Below are 16,388 nucleotides of genomic sequence, written 5' to 3'. Positions count from 1 at the left end.
TGTGAATTTTCCCTGTTCCTCTCATTAGGACCCTGATAATTTTAGTCAACGATGCCAGTCTGTTCCACAAAGAAAACATCTGGGATCAGACTTTCTCCAAGCTGTGACCTGTCTGGTGCAGGGGCATCATGAAGATGTTGATCACTTGTATTGACTCCGTGGGTGTTCCAGGGCTAGAAACCTGAGCAGGTGCTCAGCACCCTCTGGCAATCGTTTCCTCCTCACCCCAGCGCCTCTCAACCACCCGTGACCCTGCTGATCAGCTCATCCCAACTTGCCGCAATCAGCTGCTTTGTGGCATTCGGATGCTCTGGGAGGGGGGGGAAGGAGCACAAATGGGGCACGCTCAGGAGGATGGGTGAAGAGGCAGGGTAGGGGTGGAATGGGGTAGGTGGAGGCAAGGCAGGGGCAAGGGCTTGGGAGAAGGAGTAGGATGGGGCACAACTGGGGGAATCAGGCATCCCCCGGCGAAAGGGGAAGTTGGTGGCTTTGATACCAGTGACTTTGTGATGCCTCCCTAAAGCTTCAGCATGGGCAGCTCTAAGTCCTGATGGCTGCCACAGTCCCGAAAGGGGCACGTGCCAAGTGAGGTCTGCCAGGGAGGAGCAGTGCAGGTCTCCTACCCCAGGGGACGTGCAAGGGAAGGGCAAGGCACCCAAAAGTGGGTGATGTCACAGAGCTTGTCCTCACGCAATACACATGTGCACATTATTCTCAGCAGGTATCAGACGATGTCCGTTTCGTCCCCACCCACTTTCCTCTGCGGTGCAAAGTGGGAGCTCAGTCCTCAGCCCCAGACTGGGAGATGCTCTGGTACAACTCGAATGGAGACATTCCGTACTGAAGAGAACGATTTCAAACCTGCTACCAGGCCCCTAACTAATCCCACCACAGGGACCTTCTCTTCCCATTACCACCCAAGGAACCGACACCTTGTTTGGGGGAAGACACGCAAGCCCTGATCCTGCAAACACTGAAGTTGGCACGAGGGTGCAGTGTGTGGGGTCTATAGCGATCCCCAGAATTGGCTTAGCTCTCCCCAAAGCCATGCAGTAGCAGCTGCTGCTCTCCAGCTGACTAGCTCTGAAGGCAGAATGAGCAGAGTGGCAGCTTCTGTCTGGGTAGGCCATTGAGGCATCTGAGGGCAGCCTCTTGACCATGTCCCTCCCTCTGGGATGTGCTACCCAGAGCAAGTGGATGGTCCGGGTCTCCCTTCACTAGGCTCCTGGGCCCAGCCTGCCATGGTTGCTGCTCCCTGCGGGCTCAGCCAGCTCTGGAGCTGGGTGCCCCTGCCGGAGTAACTCTTACTCTTTGTGATTAGCTGGTGCCATCCTGGAGTCAGTGAGATACTCATGTGAGCAGAGTGACAAATAGACTTCAGCATTTGCAGGTTTGGGGCCATATATAGGAATCATCACAGATTTCAATTCATTTAATAATGTTTAGGGAACATCATACAGCTGAGGAGGTCAATTTAACAATAGCTGATTTTCAGAGTCATGACAGGAAACTCTAGTGTCCAGTAGAGGCTGTCCCTGGTTACTTGCTCCTTGCAGAGATCCCATTTAACAGCCCCATAACTAGAGTCTTACATGGAGATCAAATTTGTACCTGCATCTGCATCTGCAAAAATGGGTCACAGATATCTCCACTGACATCTGCAGACGCAGATATCAATCCACAGATTTGCAGGGCTCTGCAAATAACCCCTTTTAGAATTTCTATCTCAAATGCATCTGTGCACATTGTCAGGGCAAGAGACTCCTCGCAACCATCATTTTGATCAGGGCTGCTTCCTTGCTGAATAATTCACATTCCCACCCAGAACTGGTTCACGTGGGTCAGTAGGAAGCCGACTTCTCAGCACCACCAACTCAAAGTGTTCAGAAATCAGGAGACAGCGCTCAAATATCATGAGATGAGCTTCAAAGTCTTGAGATTTAAAATAAATCATTTTGGTTTCTGTTTGTCTTCTGGTTCCTGAGCCTTGACATTAAAGTTGGTTCATGATTTGAAGCTTCTTTCTGCAGCTTCCTTTTGTAGAGTGAGAGCTGAGCTTCCATGTCAGTATCTGTATCTTGGAGCTGCATCTTTTACCAGATATCAGCTACGTCTACACTAGAAATCTGAGCTGATCTATGTTAGATCACTTTCTGAGCCAGCAGTAATTATTGTGATTGATCATGTCTGCACTGTCCTCCTTTTGCCTGTGGTGCACACTCTCACCAGGAGCTCTTCCGCTCACTTTAGCAAGGTGGTGTTGGAGCCTGAGAGCCTGGGCACTCAGTTCCCCTCCCCAGCTCCCTGCTTCCATCCACTGAGCGCATGGCTGCCCATTGCCCAAAACCAGCCCAGCTGGGAGAGGGAAGGCAGCCAAGTGAAGCCTGTCTGGAAAAAAGCCTGAGCAAGATTAGGCTTTAACTGGAAACCCCCTCCCCTCCACTCCCACCCCCACCATTTTCTTGTCAATTTCACAGCTCCAGCAGGGAGCCATGAATTTGACCAGGACGCCCAAGAGCTGATGCAAGTAAGACAGTATTTGCACAGAAACGCGGTGCCTAACTCAGTAGTGAAACAAGCGATCATGACGCAAGAATTGTAGCAGCTTTTCCCCACTCACCTCTCTGTGAATCCCTCTTACTGTCATTCACCCCAGCGACCCCAGTAGCTTCCTGGGTATTCTGCCCTGAACTCCAGTAGTCCTCAGGGTCAGAAATGTCTCTAACATCGTCATAACCATCGGCTGGGACATCTCCATCCTGAGCAGGAGCCTCTGAAACAGAAACAGGAATTAATGGTGATAAGAAGAGACTGTCCACTGACTAGAGACATAATTTACCCATTACACACCTTGTAGGAAGAGCCCTGAAGTACTGACACTTCCAGGGTGATAAGAAATCAAAAGTCCCCCCTTTTCTTCCTGCCATCTCAGTGCCAGAAATTTTACACAGATCACATTTATCTAACATATTAAGGACTTGATGTATCTAAATTCCTGGAAGGAGCCTGAGAAACTCATGGATATGTGGGAGATCTGTAAGGAGGCAGCAAGGATGGGGGTTTACTGTCTAGGCTAAAGGAAGATTTCCCCACTACATTTTGTTATTGTACTAATTACATAGTTAGAAACGGATAAATGGAGAACTGGGCAAATTTTTTCTTTCTTCCACTTCCTAAATTTGTTACTATTGTTAAAATCTAGTTTGATCCATTTCACTGAACTAGTCTGTCCCATATAGTACCCTTGAGCTGCACCATCAGGCTGGGGCAACAGATGGGTCTGTGAGTGAAATCTGTACATTTCTTCACCTGTCACAGTATGTGGGAAGCTCACGGCTACATCAGTAGACTCGACACAGGCAAGGATGGTTGAAAGGGACCATTACTGACAAGCAGAAGGCTGTGCTGAGAGAGATTACCCCCTAACGTTGCGAGTCATGTCAGTGCATGTGAAAGTGAGTGCCAGGAACAGAGACTGGAGTTGTTCAGCACTGGCTGGAGCTGAGCAAGCTTCTTCTGGAGTCACACTGTTTAGCTAATATGACTATTCCGATCTGCAGTACCACAAGCTTTACAGCTTCTTGCTTCCCTGAGTGTATCTCTGCACTGACTGTCTGCATGCATAGCCATGCTGTATAGGAAAATAGTTTGTCAAACAGCTGCTTGCAGAAGGCTTGATCGTGTAATAAGCCTGGCACCCTGAGCTCCTGCTGACTGCAGCAGGACCAAGGATGCTTAGCAATTTGCAAGAGCAAACCCACAATGCACAATTTTTCCATCAACAAAGACAATTACAGGTTTTACCCCTCTACTCCAGTAACATCCTTAATCCTTTTAGTTGGCCAAACAATGGGTGTGGCCAAACTTCCTATGAGCCTATAAAGTACGTTTACAGCCACCAGTCCTGGCTCTCAGTGTTCTGTGCTGTTATTTAGCTGTAATTTACCCCCACATGTCTTCTAACAGCCCAGTAAGTAGTGGAAGTGTTAGTAATGCAGCTAAACAATATTAACCTCTTGTGGTCCAGCAACTTCTCTCATTTGGCACTAGTCAGGTCCCAAGGAAACCAGACTACAGAGGTTCAACCTGTCTTATTTTTTTCCTGGGCTAATCCTGCTCCCAGGAGGCAGATTCTTTCCTTACCTTTGTCATCTGTAGTCAGGGGGGCATCACTCAAGACAGGCTCCTCCACGTCTTCATAACCCAGCTGAGAACCAGCTGGGGAAGCTCCCTCTGGAACAGCAAAAAACACACTCAGCTTTCCTGGAATACACCCAGTTTCCTAGCAGGTTTCGAGCTCCCCATTAACTGCCTGTTGCTTTGGAGCTCAGGCTGTTTTTCTGGGCTTTTCTAGAAGCCATCACAGGATAATCAAGGAGAAGAGGGAAAATCCTGGAAATACTGTGATCTAGGGATTGTGCCACCTTTACTTTCACATGAATATCTAGGGGCTCAGCCCTTCCCCACTGAATCCAACAGCAAGGATTTTTTGTGCCTTTCAGTGGGATAAGGTTCTGTGCTGGTCCTGATCTGCAGCTGGACACTCCAGAAGACAGAAGCAGCCACACCAAAACCAACCTTTGTGGATACCATTGAACTCTATAAACTTTGTTTAAACTCTTAGCTTATAGGGGTTAGATTGTGATTATGGCTTGTGCTCACACCAAGGAAGCAGCTGGGTAAATCACAGGCACAGATCAGGGGTGTATTTAATGGAAAGCACCAAATGTGAAATTCAGATTTTTCCATGCCAAATGAATATTCCTGGGCTCCGTTATTTGCACCTTCTCCCCTGGGGGAGGACAATATGAACTCACACAGGAAGGAACAGGTACTGCTCACAAGTTTCCATCACAGGGTTTACTGGAAATCTTTGAAAGCAGTTAAATCTGATCCTGTCAGAATGAATCTACTCAGTGCTGGCCCAAGAAACAGAGTGCAGGAAAGGGATGGAGGGGAAATCCTTTACACAACATGCCTAGGAATTAATTTCTCCATCCAGCTTTGGTTCCTTGTCTTTGTATGACACCTTTACCTTGTTCCGATCTGGGATTGGTTTCCCCGTCGCTGTCCCCATTATAATACTGCTGTTTTGTCACTGAATCCACCGCAGTAGAGTCTGGAGAGACAACAAACAAGTGAGAGCTGTTAAACTGACCACTTGCTGATGATCCTAGAGTAGGATTTCCAGTGTCAGTATATTCCAGGCATGGTCAAAGAGGGGCTTTTTTACAGTTGAAGTGCAGCTAGCAGAGAAACTATAGTCCAGTGCACTTTGTGACTAGAATTCCTATTAACAGAAAGTCTTTTAAAAAACCATGCAAATCACTGAAAGAATTTCAAAACCAATTTTTGCTCTGTCTGACTGGTGCTGGTCATACAAGAGTGAGAGCCATAGAAAATTTCTCACACGTGTATTTTATCAGAAAGCTGCATCATTTAACAGTCAAACTTTTTCTGTGTGGACATTGGATGCTAACAGACTATTCCTCATTTCAATAGGTTTTGATATAAGTGTTTCCTGAATGACAAGGATGTTTTCAGATTGTGGGTAACACTGGTACAAGAAAAAAAATCAAAGTGTTAAGTCATTATGGGAGGAAGATTTTGCATTCACTGTTAACTTGCAAACCCAAGGGTGCCTTATCTGCAGTGCACCTCTTGCACACCAGCAAGTGAGCAACCTGAAATGACATTAAATAAAAATTCATTATCATTTTTTTTTCTTAAACACCTTTCTGAATCAGAATTACAGGGAAAAAAAACATGTCAGTCACATGAAAATCAGGCCTAAATGGTCAAGAGACACTATTGTCAGTGTTCAGTAAAGAAACTGACACAGCGACCAAAGCTAGTTTTGTTAGGGCTTGGAACACTGCATATGCTCACTCATGTGAACCACTGTGCAGTGCAAATGGTTGGTTTGTACTTTTGCATAGCTCAGTTTTAAGTAAAATAAAATCCTTGTTTTAACTCTTGTGACTGGGTCCTATGTTCCTATGGGAACATCTGGAAGAGGGGCAGGAGGCCCAGTGAAACCATTAAATCTGCCAGGCAAAAGTTCAGCAGTTCCAACAAGGGAATCAGGTGATGGTATTATTTATTACACATGGCAGAAAGCAAACTCTTGGCCCAAAGTGAAGGTCTCTAAGAGTTGGTGGAAACTGTGGGGGAAGTAAACTACAAGGTATGGTAGCTGGGATGCTGGAAACAAATCTGTCACATTAATCTTTTGAAACCTTGGCAACCCCAAGAAGCACGTGTAGCTGTCCAGAGGCCCTGGTCCAGAGAGACAGCCTGCACCATCTGATGACGATATCCCTTGATTTAACACTAAACCAAAAGAATGAGGTGTCTCCGATGATCAACCAGTACTAGGTTGTGTTCTTACGAGAGCAGGATGAACAACTGAGCCGTATCACCACATTTTCAGAAATCTGTGGGCCAAGGTAACACTAAGGCCATACAAGCTCCCAGCAGCAATGAGGGAAGAAATCAAGGCCAATCTGAAGAGAATATTGGAACTGGGAATCATTAAGGAGACCCACAATGATGGTCCAGCCTGATTGTGTTGGTGCCTAAACTCGATGGCACCCCTAGGCTTTACAAACGACTAATGATTTCCACTGGCTGAACGAGGTACCTAAATTTGACACATACCCCATCTTCTGCATTGCTGAGTGAGTTGACTGCCTCTTCAATGTCCATTTTCTAACCCGCGATTTAACAAATGGATCCTGGCAAATCCCCTCGGTCAGTGAGGCAAAATTAAAAACTGTGTTTTCTTGTGCTTGGGCCAGTATAGTCTTCTCCATTTCAGACTGCATGGGGCACCTTCCACCTTCCAGCTTCTCATGGATAAGCTCCTGTGCCCCCGTACCAGCTATGGGAGATCACTTGGAAAAGGTGGAAGTGGAACTGGATACCCTAATGTGGGCCATCCTTAGAGCCAAGCTGGCTGCATGTGCTATGGGGCGAGCTGAAGCTAAATACCTTGACTACGTCATAGGAAGGGACATGGTCAATCCTTGACTGAACAAGCCTGAGGCTATTGAAAATTGGCCCTGGCTCAATTGGGAAAAAGGAAATCCAAACATTCCTGGTATGGTAGGACACTACCAATGACTCATCTCCCACTTTGCCCCCAGAGCATCTCTCCCAGCATCTCTGATAAAAGCCTGGAATCGTGGTATGGCTAAGTGGACTGATGCAGTGGAGAAAGCATTCACAGATCTGTGACTAGCCCTCTGCAGAAATCCTGTGCCTATTGCTCCAGTTTTAACAAAGAATTAATTCTCAGACAGACATATCCAAGGTGGGATTGGTAGCTGTCCCATCATAGATGGCCAGGGACAAAGAACACCTGGTCCTCTACCTTCACACAAAACTCCTGCTGAGAGAACAGAAATATGTAGCAGTCAAAGGGGAATTTCTCCCCATTAAGTGGGGCATGGAAATGCTGTGTTACTACCTCCTGGGCCAACAATTTATCCTTGTGAACAACTATGCACTCCTTCAGGGCTTACAGAGCACCAAAGAGAAGAATACAAGGGTAACCAGGAGGTCCCTGTCCCTACAACTTTTCCATTTCCTCATACAACACCAACGCAAAAGCTGTCATAGCAACGCAGATGGTAGAGTCAGGCCAGAAGGCAGCAGGAGAGTGGCAGAAGGAAAGTGCATTAGCTCCAGATTAAATAGGTTTCTTCTCCTGTGATCAAATAAAAAGGGCTAATCCAGAACAATCAGAGGTTTTCCAGGACTAATTAAGACAGGCTAATCAAGACACCTGGAGCCAATTAAGAACTTCCTGGTACTGTTTAAAAGCACCTTTCCACTAGCTAACTGAGTGCAAAGAGCAGGGGACAGAAGTCTCTGTGGAGGGTCTGGGAGGGACAAATGCCGTCATGTACCAGGACAAAAAGCCTGCAGTAAAGCAGGTGCCGGGAAGGGCTGCAGAGAATTGTAGCTGTCATGCAGCTGATACTGGGAATATTATAGACAGGTGCTGTCAGGGTTCCTGAGATGTAACCCAGAGATGAGGGTAGGCCTGGGTTCCCCCCGACCCCCATTCCCTAATCTCCTATATGCCATGACAGAGAGAAAGTTGATTCAGAGAGTGGGACACACCACAGGGGAAGGACTAATTTGGAAAAGTGCAGGGAAAGGCAAGGGCAAGTTTGTGATCCCCGGGAAGGTGTCTAAACTGAAGACTGCCATGAGCCTGAGAGACAAACGCTCCGCCTGAAAGCACAGGAGCCACAAAGGTGAAGAAAGCTTTGTCACACTATACAATGCAGCTCAAAAGACAAGCTTGTGGGAACTTAACTCTGGGATACAGCCCCAGAGCAAAGTTACTGGGACCTTTTAACCCTGCAGGACCAGACAGTGCAGAAGCCAGAGCACAGATGACAACACCCTGACTGGCCATGAGGAGATGTCTATCTGTTTTAACAGAAGAGGAGAGTAAAATGCTTGCTCTGTGTACTCTGTTGATTTGTTGCTAAGTATTACAATGTCCTGAGTCCACCAAGAATAGGTGTTAGCGCTGAGCACTCAGAAGGGTAAAGTTTGGTTTCTTATGCTCTGAGTACCACGAGGATGGGTAGTGGTGGAAGACCCATATTGTGCCCCAAGAACTTACGAGGCAGAGTAGGCACAGAAACATAAGTTGTATGGATAACACCACTTCTTAAAACAAAATACTCCCCCTCCTCCACCTTGTTGATCAATTGGGCCACACCCCTGCTCGGACCACAACGTGCAGCCAATGGGAAATGCTCAGAGAGCTGTGCAAACTCCCAGACTGAGAGCAGCATGCTCCCAGCTGATCAACATTGCATCAAAATGGTACAAAGGGCCATGGCTCAAGTTTCCCCCATCTCCTGGGCTGATCTCTGATCCCAGCAGCTGTGGTGGGTGAGGAGCACAAAACATCCCCTGCTCCAGCAGTTTTCAAATGACGCCATAGCCTGGTACCAAGAGCAGTCACTTCCCGCCCCACCTTAGTTCCACTCCAAGGCCGCAGGATGTTCAGCTGGGACTGCTGGTTGTGTGACTAGGGCCGAGGTGGGGAAGGGGGCTCACACAAAGGCAGATTTCCATTTTGTGGGGTCCTGGGGCAGAGAAAGTGAGGGCCCCTCCCGACTTCTTATACCTGCCGTCCCCTGCCCACCTCCTGGTGCCCCTGCTGGGAAACAGGGTCAGGATGGAGGGCTGCCATGGTTTCCTGACTGGAGCATTGAGCAGGCACTCTCAGTGAGGCTCGCCCGCATTCCACAACCCTGCACCACAGTGCGAGTGGCTGACAAAGTTGGTAAGGGCATGGGCTAACTCTTTTTTCTGGGACCCCCTCAATTGTCCAGGGCCCCTGGGCACACAGCTTGTTGGCCGTCTGGGTAATCCATTACTGCATTTACATGACTCCACGAACTGGTTTCTCCATAGACCCAGACTCCACAGCAGTCAATAGTTCAGGGGGCAGGTGGCTGAGGAAATCTAGCTGTAGATCATGGTCTTAAGATGGAAATAAAACTATTTCCAAAAATAAGAGCCCCACAGACCTGCACGACCCAACTTCTATTTCTCTCTCATCAGGTTATAATCAATGTCCTCATACACAGGATCTGAGGATATTGTGGCACCTGGAAGACAAAAAAAAAAGAACAGAGTTTGCCCAGGGTGATACAAGTGACAGCTGGGAATCCCAATTAGATCATCCAGCCCCACAACCTGAGGTCAGTGCAGGACTAAGGAAAAAAAATGTATGTTCCCAGTGCTTTGTCCAGCCTAAATTTCAATTGGCAGGAGACGGAGACCATGGCTACTTCACGGTCCCAAGTCTCTGTTCATAGTTAGTCTGAAATATACCTCTATACGTTAATCTCATTACTCCTTTTACTCTCCCTGGTATTATCTGAAATAATTACTCTCCCAAACGGGCGTTTACAGCTCTTCGCACAAAAGCACTTGCAGGTATATACTTCGTGCTTGTATGCATAATACCCACAGTCCCTAGCCAGTAACTAGCCAAAGTTTTTGCAATTGTTTAAAAAACAAGTGAAACTAACAAATCCTTGAATTGTCTTTGATTTTTGGCGATTATCACCCAAACTCTTTCCCAGCATTTCTTCTTCAAATCCTCCCTTCTCCTGAATCTCTCTCTTCAGTGTCCTCCTTCACACCCCCTTTCTTGTACTTTCCCAAATGTGATCTGTCTTTTGGGCCAATATTTACAGTCCCTCTAATCCTCTATATGTTATTTCTGTGTCACCACTGCCCTCAAATGCATCAAGTTAGTATCATCTAAAAGTGTTATGTTCTCTTGGTCATTTCTACAGCCAGATCATCTATGATACTAGAGGTTGAACATCTCTAATCTTGTACCCCCCGGGACCTGACCAGTATCAGATGAGATAATTTGCTAGACCCCAGGAAGACAATATTGTCTACATCTAGCAGCATTACCAACACTTTCACTGCTTACTGGGCTGTTGGAAGACATCTCGGGGTAAATTACAGCTAAATAACAGCACAGAACACTGAGAGCCAAGACCCGGGGCTGGAAACAAACTTTATGGGACTGTGCGAAACCTGACCACTCCCATGATAAGTGGTCCACCCGGCTAATTAAAATCATGCCGGATTATGGATGTTGCCAGATGAGAAAAGTCTGCATTAGAGAGGTTCAGCCTGTGTTATATAAGACTGGATTAAGCACGGATCTGAGGTCCCCGTACAGTTCTGCCCATACTCCTCTCCTCAGCTACAGCTACCCCAGAAGCATTTCACAAAGTGACCCCCCCCCCGAGGACGCACCTCTGCGCTGGGCCCTGGCCCTTTGCACCTGCATGCCCAGAATGATTATGACCACGCAAAGCAGGACCCCCAGGATAATGCAGATGATGACAGGCACCGTTACTCTCCCACTCTCGCTTGGACGGTGGCTGGGAAGATCTGGAAGGAAATGGGTAATAGGGAGACGTTATCCTGTCAAAGTCAGGGGAACCCAGAGAAGCTCCCCAGTCTCTTATTGAACCACGAGGAAGCAAAGTAACCAGCTGGGATGTGGGGGTGGGGGTGGGGCCTGCGCATCGCCCACAGGCTGCTGTTTAAATCATGGCCCTGCAGGTGTTCTCAGCTCGAGCCAAAGGGCAACAACTGACCTGCTCAGCACCCCCTGCGACTCCCACTGGAGAGTCACTCACCCCTTAGATTTCACACTCTGTGTAATGCAGCTCATTCGCTCAGGCTGGGGGGTTCCAGCTCATCGCTCTCTGACCCTGGCTCCAGGACAATTTAACCCTCCATTTGGCAGAGAATGTTACCTGTTTTAGCCAGCGCAGCTGTCGTCAACGTCACACCTGCAAGGGGAAAAGGCAGGAGAGTTGGAGTGTGGGCGAGGAGATGAGCCGTTAACGCGATTGTTCATTTTACTCCCCGTGTGCCTCTGCACATCACCTTCATTTCACCCATTATCCCATTATCCCTTCCTCAGAGCAGCACAGGCTCAATGGCCTCGCCTGTGCTGGGTAAAGGAAGCAACATGATCTGATGTCACAGCACGTCCAAATCAAAAACGGTTCCATCCCATCCCATCCATTGTCTACCTCCATGAAAGAAAAAGGAGGCCTCGTCTATAGGTTTGCTCTGTCAGGTGCTCTGACAACTGCTCTCCCTTAAAACTTATATAATGAAGTCGAAACATCTCCTGTCACTCACCCGAGCAATTCACAGCAGCATCCTCCTGATGACCACAGATGCTCGCACCCCAGGGCATGGCAGGACAGTCCCAGAGAGACAACTCTGTCCCTTTGCAGTTCACTTTCTCCACCCAGATGGGACCAGTCCCCGCACCGAATGAAGCCTTGCCTGGAGCACACACGGCAGCGCCACAGCCCAGTTGTTTACACACAACGTGAGCATCCACCATGTCCCAGGAGTCATCACAAACTGTTCCCCACGAGCCACGGTACCAAACCTCCACTCTGCCCGAGCACCTGTCCTCTCCTCCCACGAGGCGCAGCTTCTCCTGGTCTGGAAATGCAGAAACCTCACATGTTAGTGAGACAGCTGGGAAAGTCCTTAGGGACTGAGGAGGAGACACAAAGAGACAGAGATACCTGTGCAGCTTGTAGAGTTTGGGCATTCAGCAAAAGATATCCCTTTCTTTCCTGTGGAGATAAAACGGGGAAGTGAATTGACGACACAGCATATGTACATAAAGACAGAGCAGGGTTTGTAGGTATTTTAAACCTGTAATACCAACACTATAAATTGGCCTAAAGTTAAATCTGAGCACTTAGAATAATTAGGGCCCTGCAAATCAATGAGTGTGTGCAGATGTGGACGTGGGTGTCGGCAGCTCATTTTTGCGGACACAAATGCGGATGTGGATACAAATTTTGGATCTAGAACCCTGCAAACGTGTGGATATCTGCTTTGCACCCACAGATGTGGATACACATATCCAAGGATCATTTTTGCAGATGACGATGCAGATCTCAATTTTGTATTCCTGCGGTTCACTGTGACCAGTTGGCTATTTTCATGATCCTCTGGATTCGGGAGACTGTGATCAGTTCCCTGCTGACATGCATTTGTCTTTATGTAGTTGGCAGGATAGTATATCTAGGGATTTCTATGGCACAGCTCTCTATGTCAGTATAGACACAGGGGGAGGGGAGCTTAGTGCAGGTAATCCATATCCCCCACCCAGCAGTGCCGACAGCCGCCGCGGAGCATGGTGGGAGGGGCGCCTGGCTCTGTACTCAGGAAGCGGCAGGGCCAAATGCAGTCAGCCCTCAGCACCGCCCAGACCTTAGTGTTGCTTCCTACACACTCACACACACACACACACACACACACAGCTGCATGCAGTGGGAGCAGCACTGCTGGGACACTTCCAAGGGTCCCAGAGTTGTGGCCATTGCCACAGCCAAAGTCGCTGTGGCAGCATCCAGGCCTGGGGATAACTGCCCCCAAACCTGCCATTAGCAGCTCTGCGCAAACCTAATGCTATTGACATGATTAATGATATCACTCAGGAGTGTGGATTTTTCACATCCTGCACAAATTCAATGGGATGACATCATTTTTTAGCGTGGACCAGCCTGGAGTCTCCACTCATGCAACATTCCTGAATCCCTGCATGGAGACTGGACTGTAAGAGACACATGAACTGAAACACACCCTGGTTGCTGGGAGAACCAGTTAAAGAGGAATTTTAATATCCAGAAGGGGCTGCATAGGAGCTCCAGGTCTGTGTGTTCCCATGCTCTTAGGCAGTGTATTGGTGCTGGTGATGGTCCTAGACCAGGACTTAGACCTGTTTTCTTCTAAGACCTGTGTCTGCGCCCTCAATCTCTTGTGACACCTTGGGCGAGTTACTTCAGCCCCACATACATCTGCTTCTCCTCCCACGTGCCCCGTCTGTCACCGCTGTAAACTGGTGTAGCCGGCCATGGCTCACCACCACTGATCCCTCTGCTGGTCCGTCTGGGAATTCCTTCTTCAGTCTTAGCGCACCCTCTGCTGGCTGCGACTTTCTTGCCCGTTACTGACCTCCATTTAAAGTCTCCACCACCTTGTGTCAGGCTCCGTGTTCCTCCCGGACTGCAGTACCCCGTACGCTGGGTACTGCCCTTCTGGTGGCAGCCACATCTGGTCTTCTCCCTCCCTGGGGGAACCCAGTTACCTTGTTTCAGTGACCCCCTGTCATTCATCATCTGGCCTCTCCCCACAGAGACAAACTGCACTCTGGATTGGGAACTCATTATTGGCAGTCGGTGGGGCGGGGAGAGGTTGGACCTGCTGCCTATTCTTCCCCTGACTTCTCCTCTGCTGCCCTTGCACTTTCATGGGCCCCTGTGGCTGAGCCTCACTCTGGGGTTTGTTCAGGCCAGAGCCTCCCTGGCTCGCACTGCCTTTCCAGCAAATCTCCGTCCACGGTATCCCTGCAAGTAGGCAACTCCGTCCCTCTCCTGCTGGTGTGAGAGTGAGCTCTGTCTGTCCAGCAGCTCTTCCTATTGGGTCCTGATTGGCTCCCTTCAGCCTTTTTCTGATTGTCTCCTGGCCCCAGATTTCTCTCAGGGCTGTTTTAATGCCTTATCGCCCAGGGTGGGGGACCACCCGGTTACAACTTTTTATATCAATGTCTCTCTCAAGTCTGTGTTTATACGGGGCCTTTGGAGACTTTAGGTGTTACAGTAATATAAATAATACTTCAGATATGGATCTATTGAACCTGACAACCCAGACCTCTGATTATTATCCCCAGGAAATTGTTTAACCATAAAGACACAACACTGATGTTCTTCACTGGATGACTCTCAATGGATCTCCCCAGGAGACTGATCCAATACCCATGGAAGCCAACAAGTCAAAAAAGGGGGTCAAGTGGTTAAAACATTGGCTTAAACACAATTGATTTGCAGCCAGTTCCTCATCATAATCCAGGCTCCTTGGGACAGTTTTATGTCTGTTCCCCACCTATAACATGGGAACAATAGTGCTTTGTGGAAAGCAGTGTTCGTGCCTGGGTGACACTTGTGTTTACCACAGGAGAGAGCAGGGTTCTGATCCCCATTTTGGCAGCTCTTGAAGTGGAGAAGGAAGCACTGCTTACTGAAAATGGCTATGCAAGGCTTTGTTAACAGTGTTTAGGTACCTACATGAGGAGAAGGTTTCTGAGTGAAAATAGCTTTTTAATCTGGTTGGTCCTGCATTACGCAGGGGGCTGGACTCTATGACCTCCTCAGGTCTCTTCCAGCCCTCGGATTCTACGACTACATTCCGCTGTCTGTGACCACGGACACTGAAAATAAGCTTGTACCATTGCTGTGCTAAAAGAATTGAACTCTGCATGTCACAAAAGAGAGTGACAATGTACAACACCACCACTGCCTCAAAACCTCTCAGTGAGTTAGATTTCTCTTTTGAGTATTTATTTAGCACAAATCATTTACAACTAGAGGCCTGGCTGCAGCTCCACTTGCAAGCAGCCACTGGGCTGGAAGAAAGTTCTAGACAGAAACTTGTAATACACATCCCAAGTGTATGGGCTGGGCCCTGTGCTGACTAGGGGCGGGGGCGGGCTGGCACAGTGTGGGGGGCTCCTTTGGGGGCTGAGGCGGGCCCTGCGCTATCTGAGGAAGGGTGGGGCTGGCATGGCTTGGGGGGTTCTGTCGGGGGAATGGGCCGGTCCCTGCCCCGCTCGGGGGAGGCGTGAGGCTAGCACAGTGGAGGGGAGTGTTGGGGGACTAGGCCAGGCCCTGCACTGTCCAGAGGGAGGGGCTGGGGCTGGCACAGTGCGGGGAGGGGGGGAACATAATAGAACATTGTCCAGACAGACACAGCAAAAATAATATATATGATTTACCTTCACAAGATATGTGGGTTTCTTCTCTGGCACTACATGACTCCTGACTCCATGGGGCTGACTGGCATTGCCACAGAGAGCTGTGATGCTTCTCGCATCGAATCCCATCCACCCAGCGGGGGCCAGAGCCTGTTCCGTATGGTGAATCACTTAAAAGAGTTCCACTCTCTCCACAGTCCAAGTGTTTGCAGATAAGTGCTCTGGTGACTGCATCCATAGGACTGTTGCAAATGCTGCCCCACATCCCATTGTAGAAAACTTCCAGACGCCCTGTACATGCACTGCCATTCACCAGTCTCAGATCCATCAGCCCTAGAATGAAACACGGAAGTTGGCGAACTGGTTGTGATGTTTTCTGATTGTGAACCTCAATGTGGTTTGAAGATTGAATCCCTGAGATCGCTAGCAAGCCTGCACCTTCTTCTGTAGAAACAATATTCATTTCATGAGTCAGAGAGACCCTTCTGGAGACCAATGACAGAAATATTAGCAAGGAACTGTTATTTAAAATGAACTATGCATCTACAGTTATATATAGAGGTACCCAGGGTTCAGAACTTAATCCATGTCCTAAAGGTAAGGAAACAATGCAATATTTTAGGAACCCTTTGGTCTTCTTAAAGTCTCATGGGGGACGTTACTCACCCTGTCATTTGTTGGGAGACCAATACAGCAGCACACAGACAACCCAGGAAGTTTTTGGAGAAGGGTGGGGACAACTTTCTGGTACAAGTGCTGAAGGAACCAGCCAGGGGCCGTGCACAACTTCATCTGCTGCTTACAAAGAGGGAAGAACTACTAGGAGAAATAGAAGTGGGCAGCAACCCGGGCTGCAGCAATCATGAGATGGTGGATTTCAGGATCCTGACAAAAGGAAGAAAGGTGAGCTGTAAAATACAGACCCTTGATTGCAGAAGAGTGGACTAACATGGGCAGGGTCCCCTGGGAAGCTAAAACGAAGAGAAAGAAGTCCAGGAGAATGGACGGTATTTTAAATAGGTCTTATTCA

At 48.4% G+C, this 16,388-nt stretch overlaps 1 protein-coding gene across 1 annotated transcript in view; it reads right to left on the bottom strand.

Moving 5' to 3' along the window:
• Positions 1–236: 236 nt before the first annotated feature.
• The window catches only part of LOC142012722 (scavenger receptor cysteine-rich type 1 protein M130-like), a 60,643-nt gene continuing 44,491 nt past the window's right edge, over positions 237–16,388 (bottom strand). Inside the window, 10 exon segments of the mRNA XM_074993475.1 lie at positions 237–310; positions 2,621–2,773; positions 4,144–4,233; positions 5,036–5,119; positions 9,564–9,644; positions 10,819–10,956; positions 11,328–11,363; positions 11,722–12,036; positions 12,123–12,173; positions 15,380–15,691. Of these exon segments, the coding sequence (XP_074849576.1) occupies positions 237–310; positions 2,621–2,773; positions 4,144–4,233; positions 5,036–5,119; positions 9,564–9,644; positions 10,819–10,956; positions 11,328–11,363; positions 11,722–12,036; positions 12,123–12,173; positions 15,380–15,691 (1,334 nt within the window).

This window comes from Carettochelys insculpta, chromosome 1 (assembly GCF_033958435.1).
Source record: "Carettochelys insculpta isolate YL-2023 chromosome 1, ASM3395843v1, whole genome shotgun sequence".
Taxonomy (NCBI): Eukaryota; Metazoa; Chordata; order Testudines; family Carettochelyidae; genus Carettochelys; species Carettochelys insculpta.
The sequence above is the reverse complement of the archived record's forward strand: the minus strand, read 5'-3'. Positions and strand labels throughout refer to the sequence as shown.